The sequence below is a fragment of the Nomascus leucogenys genome, chromosome 10 (genome assembly GCF_006542625.1).
Source record: "Nomascus leucogenys isolate Asia chromosome 10, Asia_NLE_v1, whole genome shotgun sequence".
NCBI classification, from domain to species: Eukaryota; Metazoa; Chordata; class Mammalia; order Primates; family Hylobatidae; genus Nomascus; species Nomascus leucogenys.
This window is the reverse complement of record NC_044390.1, coordinates 52130582-52145698: the sequence shown is the minus strand read 5'-3', so window position 1 is coordinate 52145698 and position 15117 is coordinate 52130582. Positions and strand designations below refer to the sequence as shown.

The following is a 15117-nucleotide window of genomic DNA, read 5'->3' as shown; positions in this document are numbered from 1 at the left end:
CCTCACCCCTAGCACTTCCCGCTCTGGGGCCTGCAGTCCACCTACATGGGCGTGGAGATGAGGCCTCTCTGTGCCTCAGGGGTCTGGTGGCCACCTCGAGTTGTAACCACAGCTATGAAGCTGTGGCTGGTATGAGAAACTTAAAACACTCCCGAAAGCACCAAAGTCCACTTGGACCAAAGGAAAAATGGCCCTCATAAGGCAACTCAACCTCATAAATGTGCCAAGTCCCCCCAGTTAGCATATTAATATATCCCAATAAAATCCTGTTCTGAATTAGGGCAAGATGGTTCTAAAGTTCATAAAGAAAAATAATATGTAAGAGTATCTGGGAAAACTCTGAACAAGACTCATAAGGGGTTCCAGCCCCACCAAACACTACAAAATGCCCCAAAGCCTCTAGAGTTAAACAGCATAGTAGTCCATTAGGCAGACCAAAGGAACAGAATAGAAAGACCAGAAACCCAGCATTCGATTAAGGTAACCTCTCAAACTACTGCAAAAAAGGGGTGGGTCTTTCAAAGAATGGTATTGGAAAAGCTGGACGGCTTTATAATTATTTATTATTATACATTTTTAGAGATGGGGTCTCACTCTGTCGTCCAGGCTAGAGTGCAGTGGTATGATCACAGCTCACTGCAGCCTCAAACTCCTGGGCTCAAGAAATCTTCCTACATCAGCCACCCAAGTAGTTAGGACCACAGGCAAATGCCACTATACCAGGCTAACACACACACACACAGACACACACACATACACACACCACACACACACACAACTAAATATTAGCAGAAACAAATGAATCTGGGCCGGGCATGGTGGCTCATGCCTCCCAGCACATTTTGGGAGGCTGAGGCAGGTGGATCACCTGAGGTCAGGAGTCCAAGACTAGCCTGGCCAACATGGTGAAACCCCGTCTCTACTAAAAATACAAAAATTAGCTGGGTGACACCTGTAATCCCAGCTACTTGGGAGTCTGAGGCAGGAGAATAGCTTGAACCTGAGAGGCGGAGGTTGCAGTGAGCCGAGATCGCGCCACTGCACTCCAGCCTGGGCGACAAGAGTGAAATTCTGTCTCAAAAATAAATAAAACGGATTGTATGACAACTTTATAACATAACCACACCTACAAAATGAATTAACTCAATGAGCTTGAGCACATTAGAATTAAAATTTTTCGCCAGGCGCGGTGGCTCACGCTTGTAATCCCAGCACTTTGGGAGGCCGAGGCGGGCAGATCACGAGGTCAGGAGATCAAGACCACGGTGAAACCCCGTCTCAACTAAAAATACAAAAAAAAATTTAGCCGGGCTTGGTGGCGGGCGCCTGTAGTCCCAGCTACTGGGAGAGGCTGAGGCAGGAGAATGGCGTGAACCCGGGAGGTGGAGCTTGCAGTGAGCCGAGATTGCGCCACTGCACTCCAGCCTGGGAGACAGAGCAAGACTCCGTCTCAAAAAAAAAAAAAAAAAAAAAAAAAAAAAAAAAAAAAAAAAAAAAAAAAAAAATTTTTCTAAAGGCAAAAGAAACACAAAGTCATCTTGGCCCATTTACAAGCATGGCTGGATAGCGTCCAACACCTTGCCCAGTATCGTGGTCAGGATCCAGGGCTCTCCCTCCAGGGAAGGACAGGACAGAGTACTCTGAAGGACACTGCTCAGAAAAGGCTGTCACAGATGGGGAGGAATCCACCCAAAACCCAACAAGTACTACAGCCCAAGTACCCAGGCTAATGCAAAATTCTCCTTTAAACTGTACTTTTCATTGAAAAAAAAGAAAATGAAAAAGAAAAAAGGACTGATGGGATGCCCCCAGCTGCCCTGCACTGAGCTGTCCTCCTTATCCAACCCTGCCAGAGGAAATCCCACATACACAGTGGACAGGCCCGACCCCGAGGTCTACAGGGCCCAGCAGCTCCCCAAGGCCACCACTGCCTGTAAAAGGCAAAACCTGACTGTAAGCCTGGTCAGGCCTCCCGTCTATAGGTGGTCAGTGCCCCACGAGGCAGGTGGTACCTCAGTGCAGGACCCAGTCATAAGCCAAGGCTGCGGAGGGGAGTAGGGCTTGGCTTGTGCAATCAGGTCCCAAACAAGTTGAAAGAGTATGTTCTGTCACCACTGAATCCCATAAATGCTCTGAGAAATGCACGTTTTCAACTGTAAGTTTAACTGGATGAAGGCATGACTGTCCAATAAGCTGGGACCAGCACGAGGAGTTGAGAGCCCCCTCAGTAGGGTTCTGGCTCAGTAATGGGAAGATGGGTGCCTCCCACCGGCAGCCTTTCTCTGGAGGGGACATCTCACATCACCCTGGGGAAAAACCCCAGGGGCAGTGCTGGCTCCTCGCCCAGGTTTTCTCGCCTACGGGCTGTGTGCTTTTGAGCTGAGCTCCACCTATGCGAGGAATGGAGAGGGCAAAGGTACCTGCTCCCAGCATGAGCACGCCACGTTATCCCTGTGTAGAAGTGCCTGCTGTCTAGACCTGGGCAAGGGCCGACTATCACTACTATCATGCAGTGAGCAGCAAATCCTCACCTCTCTCCCCTCCCCTGGCCAACTCCTATTTAGCCTTTGGATGCAGATTAAATGTCCCTCTGGGGAGGCTTTTCCTGATGCCTCAGATGAAGGCAGATCTCCTAGAACAGAATTTTTTTTTTTTTTTTTGAGATGGAGTTTCGCTCTTGTTGCCCAGGCTGGAGTGCAATGGCGTGATCTCGGCTCACTGCAACCTCCGCCTCCCAGGTTCAAGCAATCCTCCTGCCTCAGCCTCCCGAGTAGCTGGGATTACAGGCACCCGCCACTACCCCTGGCTATTTTTTTTTATTTTTAGTATAGAGACGGGATTTCACTATGTTGGCAAGGCTGGTCTCAAATGCCTGACCTCATGATCCACCCGCTTCAGCCTCCCAAAGTGCTGGGATTACAAGCATGAGCCACCGCACCTGGCCTTTTTTTTTTTGGAGACGAAGTCTCGCTCTGTTGCCCAGGCTGGAATGCAGTGGCTCAATCTCAGGTCACTGAAACCGCCTCCTGGGTTTAAGCGACTCTCATGCCTCAGCCTCCCGAGCAGCTGGGATTACAGGTGCTTGCCACCATGCCCGGCTAATTTTTGTATTTTTGTAGAGATGGGGTTTTAGCATGGTAGCCAGGCTGGTCTCGAACTCCTGAACTCAGGTGATTAGAACAGATCTTTCTCCCTCAGGCCCCTGGCACAGCTGAAGTAAAGTCATGACTTACTCCTGGTATAACCCCCATGGTAGGAATGCATTGGCCAGGCTGTGGGCTGGCTCAGGACATGCTTGTGGCGTGAACACACTCAAATCTAAAGGGTGTAATGGCCAGTTGCAGTGGAGCACACCTGTGGTCCCAGCTACTCCGGAGGCTGAAACAGGAGGATCACTTGAGCCCAGGAATTCGAACCCAGCCTGAGCAACATCCTTAGACGTTGTCTCTTTGAGAAAGAAAAAGGTGTGATGAGACCCCGGGGGGTACGTACCACAGGTCAGGGTTATCGGTGCTGTTTTCTATGCTGAATTGTTCGATCTCTGGTCCCACCTGAGCAACAAATCTAGCCAGTTTCTCTGCAGTCTCCATTGTCTTCATGTCAACTACAAAACATAAAGCACCTGTCAGGCATGACTCCTGAGCTGCTGCTCCCCATGTAAACACTACAGGGCTGTGGAGGCTGATTATAAAGATGGCGTGCATGTCCCCTCCCTGTAGCCTTGCCCTTCGCCACATGTGGACTCTTTGTCACCAAGAATTGAACTCTGTGTATCCCCACCTTGAATCAGGGCTGGTCCTGGGACTCACATGAGCTATAGAATGTGGCAGAAAAACCCATTGCCAATTCCAAGCCTGGGCCTTGGAGGACTTGAGTACTTCCACTGTCTCTCCTGAAGCCCCGACCCCAATTGCCAGGTGAACAAACATGGGCTGGCTGTTGGGGGGATGACAGGCATGTGGCCCAGCCACACCATCATCTCAGCTGACAGCCTGGATAGCTGCCGCTGACCGCAGACATGTGTGGGGCTAGCTCAGCAGATGACCCAGCCACTGGCAAATTCACAATACCGGATGCCTCCTGGTTTGTTTGTTTGTTTGTTTTTTGAGACGGAGTCTTGCTCTGTCGCCCAGGCTGGAGTGCAGTGGTGAGATATTGGCTCAATGCAACCTCTGCCTCCCGGGTTCAAGCGATTCTCCTGCCTCAGCCTCCCAAGTAGCTGGGACTACAGGCACGTGCCACCATGCCCAGCTAATTTTTTGTATTTTTAGTAGAGACAGGGTTTCACCATGTTGCCCAGGCTGGTTGCGAACTCCTGAGCTCAGGCGATCCGCCCGCCTTGGCCTCCCAAAGTGCTGGGATTACAAGTGTGAGCTACCACACCTAGCTGATGCCTCCTGTTTTAAGCCACAGTTTGGAATGGCTCACGACACAGCAACGCCTAAATAATGCAGCAGTTGTGGACGCTTTTTTGCCTTCTCCTTCCCACTTAGTGCTTAGGAAGCACTGGCCAGAGAACAGGCCTGTGGTACAGAGAGAAAGAAACAGCTAAGGTGACAGAAGAAACAGAAGGGGTGAAGTTAGTCGATTCAGAGGAAGCAGTGCAGGTCAGTGAACCCCAAAAACAGGAACTGTGGAGACCCTGGGGATGAGGAGGCAGAATGAGAGAACTAGGCAGCCCCAAAGACTATCAAGGGAGGCCAGGATATAGCAGGACATGGGATCCCAAGTTCAGGCAACGCACCACCCATGGCCCCAGCAGCAGGACCCTGTTGGGGAGCACAGAGGCATGGGGCAGCACCTCATACCAGCTCCGCTCTCAGAAGAGGAGGAGGAAGCTGCAGGACTCGCACGTAGCTCTCTCGGGAAAGCAAGAGAGAAAGCGCCAACATGTACACTTGTCCTGACCAGGTCCCTAGAGCTTTTATCCACTGCCTTGCCTAGATTGCAGGCCCCCCCAATTCTAAAGAGACCCTGGAGATAGGAGAGTAGGGACTGGGGCCCAGAGGAGGGGGACAGGAGTGAGCACCCACTGTCAGCAGATGGGCAGGGAGAAGAGGTCTGAGGTGCTTCAGAGACATCCACTCCTCCTGGCTTGGGGGATGGGCCTGAGGCTTCTAAGCTGGGGTCCTGAGGAGAAGGTCCGGCTGGGTCTGGCGGGCAGTCCTTGGCAGCATCATTTCTGTCTGGCAGGGATGGTTTTGCCTGTGAGAGGCCTGGAGCCTGCCGGCCATGGTGTTTCAGCCTGGTGCCTGAGGATAGAAGGGTCTGGGTCCCGGTGGTCACTCTCCTCGCCTTCCAGCCTCGGAGCCCCTGAGCACGGAGGAGCCCCCGCCGCTGCCACGGAAGGAGTTTCTTCTTGAGGTTGCGGACAGCCCGGGCATACAGCATGGCCCGCACCGCACACTCTGCCGAGGTCGGCTTCTGGTCGGCTCCTCGCAAGTTCTGGCTCATCCGCTGCATTTCTGCCAACTTCAGCTTGTAATATTTATACTCCAGACTATTTTCATCAGACAAAAACCTACATAACAAAGCAAGCATAACGGGACATTTATGAAAACACCACCAGGTCCCAAATTGTTCCTGCAAACACAAACCTAAATGGCCAACTCCTCATTGTCCTCTGCTGTCTCAGAGGCTCTGCCTGGCTCTACTGAGGACCCAGAGCTAGGCCCAAGACAGCTGCCCTGCTAAGAGTGACCACAGGGCAATCGGGAGTTTGAACTGAGTTCCTCCTTGATTTCCATCAGCAGCAGCCATGAGGGAGCTCCCAGCTCATGATGGCCTGGAAACACAAACCAGTCACCTTGGAGCCACAGCATCCTGGCAGGCAGAATTGACACCTTTTAAATGGCCCCGCCAGGATGAGTGCTCGGTGAGCTTTTGACTGCATCAAGGAAAGTGTGATGTGAACCACAAGAGAACATTAACCAAGGAGCCTGCGCCCCAGGTGTGAAATCTTATGACCTAGTCATCATGATAAGAACAGTAAAGAGAAGGTTGAGCTACATGTACTAACACAGAAAAATATTCAGCTTGGCGTGGTGGCTCACACCTGTAGTCCCAGCACTTCGAGAGGCCGAGGCAGGAAGATCGCTTGAGCCCAGGAGTTCAAGACCAGCCTAGGCAACAAAACAAGATCCCATTTCCACAAAATAAAAAAATTAGCCAGGGTGGTGGTGCATGCCTATAGTCCCAGCTACTCTGGAGGCTAAGATGGGAGGATCACTTGAGCCCAAGAAGTTGAGAGGCTGTGGTGAGCTGTGATTGCGCCACTGCACTCCAGTCTGGGCAACAGAGCAAGACCCTGTCTTTAAAAAAAAAAAAAATCCTTCTTCTTCTAGTGTCTTTACTTTTTTCATCATTTTCCTTCTAGCTTCATGAGTTGATTACAGCTCACCGCAGCCTCGACCTTCTGGGTTCAGGTGATCCTCCCACCTCAGCCTCCCCAGTAGCTGGGACTACAGGCACGCACCACCACGCCTGGCTAATTTTTGTATTTTTGGTTGAGAGGACATTTCACCATGTTGCCTAGGCTGATCTCAAACTCTTGGGCTCAAGGTGGCCACACGCCTCAGCCTCCCAAAGTGCTGGGATTACAGGTGTGAGCCACTGCACCTGGCCCACTATTTCTAATAAATTCACCTGAAGTCACTCTTTCTCTTAAGTATTTTTATGACTGCATCTGGTATATAATGTTCTTCTTGCCACTTCCTTCTAAATTGCTTCTAATTTCAGTTCTGATTACCCTTCACTCAAAAGTTATTCAGAAACGTGCTTTATTTTGGTTGTTGCTGGTTTCTACTTTGCTGTATTGGCATAATGTGGCCCATGTGAGTTTCCTGGGTGTGCTATGATTTTCTCTGCAATTTCATACATAACAAACTTTTAAGATGGGCATGGTGGCTCGTGCCTGTAATCCCAGCACTTTGGGAGGCGGAAGCAGGTGGGTCGCTTGAGCCCAGGAGTTCAAGACCAGTCTGGGCAACATGGCGAAACCCCATCTCTTTAAAAATAAATAAATAAATAACCACCCCACAAAAAACATAACAGACTTTTGTGAATATTTGATTTCAGTTTGTGTTAAAGAAGAATATTGCTTAGTAAGTATGGCAGTATTTCAGGTGGCTTTCGGATTGTTTGATATTAAGTAACGACATATCAGTTATTAGATGAGGTTCCAGATTACCAGTGACAAGCCAACTAGAAGTGAGGTGGCTGTGTGTTGCACAGCATTGGCAGCACTGTGTGATGTGGCATGTCCCTGGCAGGCAGCTCTGTACACAAGCTCCCGCTAACACTGTTAGCCAGTTGAGGTCTGTCTGGACCTGAGAAAACGACTGAGTACCGGCTCCACTGCTGCCCTGGCACTCTGTTGGGCTAACGGTGGCATCCTGCAAGATCATGCCCTAACAAGCAATAGCGCTCAATTAAGAGAATGCTGACCAACATGGGCGCTCTGGTTCTCAAGTCAAACACAGCCCCAGCAAGGCAACTCCTTATCAAGGGCAGAGCGCAGAATCAGGGCCAGGTGACCTGACTACCCCAGTCACTCATGGCTCTGATGGCTTTCCTTGTTCCTGGACGGTTCTGATGCCAAGTGCAGTCCGAGGACGTCAGTCCCAAATGTATCTCCCAAGTTCCAGTGGAACATAACATCAAGAACAGAGAACACTCAACAAGCCAGTCTGCTGGCTTCAAATCTCAGCATTGCCACTTATTACCTGGGAACCTTTCTGTGCCTCAGTTTCTCCATCTCTAAGACAGGGAAGATGATAAGCAGTAGCTACTTCATCATACAGCTGTGAGGCCTGCATTATAAGCTTTTCACTATGAGGCAAGTGCTATGAAAACTGCCTAGTAGTCATTAACCGCTCAACAAATATTAGCAGATTGTCTCTGTTTATGCTCATTTCCTGTGTTATAAAATCTTCCACAACCTTATTTGGATTATATCGTCTACCCATTTCAGAGAAACATTAATGTCTCCTACCATGGTTTTGGATTCATCCAATTCCTCTTATCGTGGTTTTGGACTTAAATGATTTTTTTTTTTTTTTTTTTGAGACGGAGTCTTGCTCTGTCACCCAGGCTGGAGTGCAGTGGCGCAATCTCGGATCACTGCAACCTCTGCCTCCTGGATTCAAGCGATTCTCCAGCCTCATCCTCCTGAGTAGCTGGGATTATAGGCACCCGCCACCATGCCCAGCTAATTTTTGTATTTTTTTTAGTAGAGAGGGGGTTTCACCATGTTGGCCAGGCTGGTCTTGAACTCCTGATCTCAGGTGATCTGCTCACCTCGGCCTCCCAAAGTGCTGGGATTACAAGTGTGAGCCACCGCACCCAGCTCTGGACTTAAATGATTTCTAAAGGTTGTTTATTTACATAGCTCAAAGCTATGTAGTGCAGGCACCAAGATTCACAATCTATATGTTCGTGATGACTTTCCCTTTTATCAGGAACTTCTTTTGCTTCTTTTAGTGCTGTTCTCCTTAAAGTGTTTTTTGCCTAAACAATTCTCTACATCCTTTCTTTTTGGTAGCGTTCACCTGCTATGCAATTTCCCATCTCTGTGTTTTCCAATTCCTGTGTTTTTGCTTCTTTCTATAGTAGTATGGAAGTTATAGACCCCACTTCTGTTCCTTTAATGGCTAATCAACACACATACCTAAACTCTTATTTTGTATCAATATCCAGAATTACCCTTTAGCTCTATCTTCACGTCAAACAAGACAAAAGTCGGCCGGGCGCGGTGGCTCACGCCTGTAATCCCAGCACTTTGGGAGGCCAAGACGGGCAGATCACGAGGTCAGGAGATCGAGACCATCTTGGCTAACACAGTGAAACCCCATTTCTACTAAAAATACAAAAAATTAGCCGGGCGTGTTGGCGGGCGCCTGTAGTCCCAGCTACTCGGGAGGCTGAGGCAGGAGAATGGTGTGAACCCAGGAGGCGGAGCTTGCAGTGAGCTGAGATCGCGCCACTGCACTCCAACCTGGGGGACACAGCAAGACTCCGTCTCAAAAAAAAAAAAAAAAAAGACAAAGGCCTGTACACCTATCTCCCTCCTTCCCTTTGTGTCTCACATATTTAGATCATCTGGGATTTTAGTTTCTTTTATTTCACCCCAAACATCAATTATTTAGATTTTATGTTAACTTTGGGGTGCTTGGACAATCCTGCTGAGGCTAGACCACAGGGATTCTTAGCCACTTGTTTTCCTGAGTGTGTGAACATGTATGACCTGGTGGGCTCTCCCTGGAGAGCAAGGTCAGGGCTGGCCCACTCCCAGGGGACAATTTAGAAGCTGAGAGAAAACAAAGTATGACATATTCCTTCAGCTTTATATCCTGCACTGTTGTGATCATTTTCTAGGCTTGATGCTTTGCACTCTCTCATAGAAAAGGACGGAAGCCTAGTAGAGACAGGGTTTCACCATGTTGGCCAGGCTGGTCTCAAACTCCCAACCTCAGGTCATCTGTACCCCTCGGTCTCCCAAAGTGTTGGGATTACAGGCGTGAGCCACCGCACCGGGCCAGGTAATTCCTTGTGAAGGAGTTTTTGGATGATAAAGTCCCTGGGACCAACTCCTAAATCTGTCCTTCTTCAGGATCTATTCTATCAGCCAACTGCTGAGATTTTTATTTCAATCTATTTTTCATTTCCAAGATCCTTAATAGGATCGTTTTCATAGCAACCGTGTCTGTTTCATGGATACAATATACTCTTATTACCTGAGACTATTCATTACACATACATATTTATAGACTACACCTCCTCTTTCTCATAGTAACTCTGTCTTCTAAGGTGTCAGGAGTTGGTTGAGTTTGGTTATTCTCTTTCATGATACTGGTTTACCTCAAATATCAGTTCTTAGTTTGATGCTTATTTCTGGGACTACAGGCACCCACCACCAGGCCCGGCCAATTTTTTTTTGTATTTTTAGTAGAGACAGGGTTTCACCGTGTTCGCCAGGATGGTCTCAATCTCCTGACCTCGTGATCCACCCACTTTACAGGTGTGAGCCACCACGCCTGGCCACTTATTTCTGATTTTGTACCCTGTCCTGCCCCCTAACCAAACACAACCCTGACTCTGGCTTCCGCCTGCTGCCCCGGTTATCAGTGATCATGAGACCACTGGGCCATGTGCAGGGGTCATGGGGCAGAGGCACCAGCCCCCAGTCCTCTCAGGGCCTCCTATTCCTCCAGCCTAATCACTTTATCAACCACCTGTAAAGTGCCCCTGGGCCTTCTAAGTCTGGATGCCTTCTTACCAAGAGGGTTGGTATCTGCTTGCATCTGTCAATCTGACAATCCTTCAACATGCACACTGGTTCAGACCACAGACCCTGGATTTGAATCTCAACTCTGCCTCTTACTAGTTGTGGATCCTCAAGGCAAGAGGGCTCTTGGAGCCTCAAAGTTTCTTGTCTGTAAAATAAGCATAGCAATAGACCTGCCTCCCAACGTTGTTTATGAGGATTCAACCAGCTAGTGCTTAAATCAGTAATGTGCTTAGAACAGTACCAACTGCACAGAAGGCACAAGTGTTTATTAAATAAAAAGTATTCAATAAATGATGCTGGGACAATTAGGTTATTTGGGAATTTTTAACTTTTAAGTTACATGCCTACCTCATTCAATACATGAAAATAATCCAAACTCAAGAATTTTATAAAAATAAAACCACAATAAGCTCCAACCTTCCCCTTGGTAAATCATGGTGGGTAGGACCAAAGACATGGAAATGTATGCCTTTCAAGCATCTTTAGTAATTACAACAGCAAGAATAGCAAGTCCAGTATGGGTACAATCTGACTACCAAAAGGGGCACACTCAGGAGGTCAAGGCTGCAGTGGGCTGTGATAGCGCCCCTGCATTGCAGCCTGGGCAACAGAGTGAGATCCTGCCCCTAACAAAAACAGAAAACAAAAGAGGGCACAGCACACGTACAGAGTAGCAGTGAGAGGGTCAATTAGTACAGATAACCTATGGAGAGTAATCTGATGATAAACATCAATGGTCTCCATCGGGGCAGCTCTGCCTGCCATGGGACACCAGGCAGTGTCTGGATGTATTCTGGGTTGTTAGTAGTGAGATAGAAGGTCCTACTAACATCAAACAGATAGAGGCCACAGATGCTGCTAAACAGCCTGCAATGTCCAGGACAGCTCCAACCCTAATAAAGAATGATCCAGCCTCAGTGCTGCAGCTGAGGCCGGGTGCGGTGGCTCACGCCTGTAATCCCAGCACTTTGGGAGGCTGAGGCAGGCGGATTGCATGATTTCAGGAGTTCAAGACCACCCTGGGCAACATGGTGAAACCCTGTCTCTACTAAAACACAAAAAATTAGCTGGGTGTGGTGGCGGGCACCTGTAATCCCAGTTACTTGGGAGGTTGAGGCACAAGAATTGCTTGAACCCGGGAAACAGTGAGCCAAGATCGTGCCACTGTACTCCAGCCTGGCGACAGAGTGAGATTCAGTTAAAAATAAATAAATAAATAAAAATAAAACGTGCTGAAGCTGAGAAACTGACATAAATCAAAAGCCTCTAACATGAGCTTTAACCTAGCAGTTTCACTCCCAGATATCATAATAAATTGCCAGAAAGGTAGGCAGAAATACAATCAAAGCACTGATCATCACCATTTTTTTTTTTAAAGAAATGGTGTCTCAGCCCAGCGCAGTGGCTCACACCTGTAATCCCAGCACTTTGGGAGGCCAAGGCAGGTGGGTCACCTGAGGTCAGGAGTTTGAGACCAACCTGGCCAACATGGTGAAACCCCATCTCTATTAAAAATACACAGATTTGAGACCTTCCACCCTCATACCCCACAAGCATTATTTGTTCCCATTGGAGCCCTGTGGACAGAACTGGCCATTGCCTCTTTGCTGAGGTGACCTGCCTCATGTCGTGCACCTATAATCCCAGCTACTTGGGAGGCTGAGGCATGAGAATCGCTTGAACTCAGGAGATGGAGGTTGCAGTAAGCCAAGATTGCGCCACTGTACTCCAGCCTGGGTGACAGAGTGAGACTCTTTCTCTGGCCTGTTCTTTACTTTCTCTAATAAGAAAGTACTATATTTAGGATGCAAACTGTAATTTTAGTAAGTTGTTCGGCTGGGCATGGTGGCTCACACCTGTAATCCCAGCACTTTGGGAGGCCGAGGCAGGTGGATCACGAGGTCAGGAGATCGAGACCATCCTGGCTAACACTGTGAAACCCCATCTCTACTAAAAATACATAAAATTAGCCGGGCGTGGTGGCACATGCCTGTAGTCCCAGCTACTCGGGAGGCTGAGGCAGAAGAAAGGCATGAACCCGGGAGGCGGAGGTTGCAGTGGGCTGAGATTGCACCACTGCACTCCAGCCTGGGCGACAGAGCGAGACTCCATCTCAAAAAAAAAAAAAAAAAGGTGTTCTATTTACATAAAGAGGCAATTAAGGTGTTCTATTTACATAAAGAGGCAATTAAGCAAAAGACAGTTTAACAAATATTAGCAATAAGTTGCAAACAACTGCAATGATGTATTACTAATCTTACTACCCTTACTCTGTATTCTCTGCATGCACATCTCATTGCATCCTTAAAACAGCCCAGCAGGGACTTGGAGCTGTAGTCACAGGTGAGAGAAGGCCACCCACCCAGCTGGCCTACCACTGGTCTGCAGCAGAGCTGGAGCGTGCTGAACCCACATAAATCTGAGCCACCCTCATGCTCTTCTTACTGGAGAACACCACTTGCTCAAGTATCTCACCCTCTGCTCTCAACACCATCAAAGTGACCCAAATTTTGCCATATACTCCATGAGACGGATTCACAGGGTGGACATTTAAAGACCTACCAGTAAGCAGGGTCCTCTTTGAGAAGAGTTCTCTCTTTGGGAGACAGGCTGCCTTCGATGACACGTTTCACAAGCTGGTCAATGGTGCCCACTACCCTGTGATCTGCTCGCTGGGGGACAGCTGGAACACACAGAACAGCTTTTCTGAGAAATATGCTGAATGTGGGCTCTGGGAAGACGAGGATAGTTGAGTAGTTGGGGGCTTAGCGCTGAACCCAAGCAGGCATCAACAACCGAAATCCTCATTCACAAGACACCAGCATTGAAAAGAGGAAAACCACCAATATGGAAAATCTCCTCCTAAAAAATGCAACAGTATAACCACTAGGAGAGAAACAGTCACAGCTTTCAATGACTGGACAGAGCAATTTATGTATATGCTCTAGAAAAAGAAAGATATATAGCAATTTGATATCATTTTTCACGTATTAATAATTTGAGTGTTCATAATATTAAAGTGGAAAATATAAATATCTAGTATAAAATATACAAAAATGTATCTAGGTTATGGTTCTCAATATAAAGGTGGGAATAAAAAAATATAAATATGGATACATAGAAAAAAGACTATAAGGAAATATGTTGTCTTTTTTTTTTTCTTTTTCGGGAGAACGGGGTCTCGCTATATTGCCCAGGCAGGTCTCGAACTCCTGGGCTCAAGCTATCCTCCCGCCTCTTGCCTCCTTGAGAGCTGGGATTACAGGCGTGAGCCACCACGCCCGGCCAGGAAATATGTTAACAGAGGTTATAAGGGGTAGAATTATCAGGAATTTCATTTTCCTTATGCTTTACCTTAAAAAAAAAAAACTTGTGTTTCGTAATCAGAAAATATATCTATCAATTCACAAAAAATTTTCTCCAATTAAAAAATAAAAAAATAAAAAGGTCAGCCAGGCACAGTGGCTCACACCTGTAATCCTAGCACTTTGGGAGGCCAAGTGGGGTGGACTGCCTGAGCTCAGGAGTTCTAGACCAGCCTGGGCAACATGGTGAAACTCCGTCTCTACTAAAATACAAAAAAAAAAAAAAAAATTAGCCGGGCATGGCAGCATGTACCTATAGTCCCAGCTACTTGGGAGGCTGAGGCAGGAGAATTGCTTCAACCCGGGAGGCAGAGGTTGCAGTTAGCCAAGATCGTACCACTGCACTCCAGCCAGGCGATAGAGCGAGACTCCATCTCCAAAAAAAAAAAAAAAAAAAGTCAATGATCCCAAATTACATGTTCACAGAAAAATATTTGCTGAACGTATAAGAAACAAATTTTGGCCAGCCACAGTGGCTCACGACTGTAATCCCAGCACTTTGGGAGGCCAAGGCAGGAGGATCATGAGGTCAGGAGATCGAGACCAGCCTGGCTAACATGGTGAAACTCCATCCCTACTAAAAAAATACAAAAAAATTAGCTGGGCATGGTGGCGGGTGACTGTAGTCCCAGCTACTCGGGAGGCTGAGGCAAGAGAATAGCGTGAACCCGGGAGGTGGAGCTTGCAGTGAGCCGAGATTGCGCCACTGCACTCCAACCTGAGCGTCAGAGTGAGACCCCGTCTCAAAAAAAAAAAAAAAGACAAATTTTTTCTTTTTTGAGATGGGGTCTCACTCTGTTGCCCAGGCTGGAGTGCAGTGGTCCCATGACAGCTTACTGCAGCCTTGAACTCCTAGGCTCAAGCAGTTCTCAGGCCTCAGCCTCCCAAGTAGCTGGGATTATAGACATGCGCCGCCACGTCTGGCTTTTTTAATTTTTTTTGTAGAGACAAGGCTTCACCATATTGCTCAGGCTGGTCTCCAATTCTTGGGCTCAAGAGATCCACCCTCCTCTACCTCCCAAAGTGCTGGGATTATAGGCATGAGCCACCATGTCCTGCCCAAAATATTTTTTAAAGTGTGAATTTCCTCCAATATGACTTTAAATTTACAATGCTGCCAGCAACACAGAACATGTTTCTTCGAATGGTAAGATTGTTTAGTTTCCTAATAATTGGCTAGTTTTAAAAGCACAGAATGATGGCCGGGCACAGTGGCTCATGCCGGTAATCCCAGCACTTTGGGAGGCCGAGGCAGGCAGATCACCTGAGGTCAGGAGTTCGAGATCAGCCTGACCAACATGGAGAAACCCCGTCTCTACTAAAAATACAAAATTAGCCAGGTGTGGTGGCACATGCCTGTAATCCCAGCTACTAGGGAGGCTGAGGCAGGAGAATCGCTTGAACCTGGGAAGCGGAGATTGTGGTGAGCCGAGATCATGCCATTGCACTCCAGCCTGGGCAACG

General features: G+C 48.0%; 1 protein-coding gene across 6 annotated transcripts in view; it reads right to left on the bottom strand.

The window, feature by feature from the left end:
* Window positions 1–15117, bottom strand: part of SUGP2 (SURP and G-patch domain containing 2) — a 42126-nt gene that overhangs the window by 14285 nt on the left and 12724 nt on the right. For all 6 annotated transcript variants that reach the window (XR_004031989.1, XM_030820365.1, XM_030820362.1 and 3 more), the window contains exons 4-6: window positions 12851–12971; window positions 5034–5521; window positions 3493–3604 (exon numbers count right to left, since the gene is read on the bottom strand). Coding sequence is in view for 5 of the 6 variants with exons in the window: in XM_030820365.1 (XP_030676225.1) it covers window positions 3493–3604; window positions 5034–5521; window positions 12851–12971 (721 nt within the window). In the remaining variant the exon portion in view is untranslated. The remainder of the gene's footprint in view (window positions 1–3492; window positions 3605–5033; window positions 5522–12850; window positions 12972–15117) is intronic.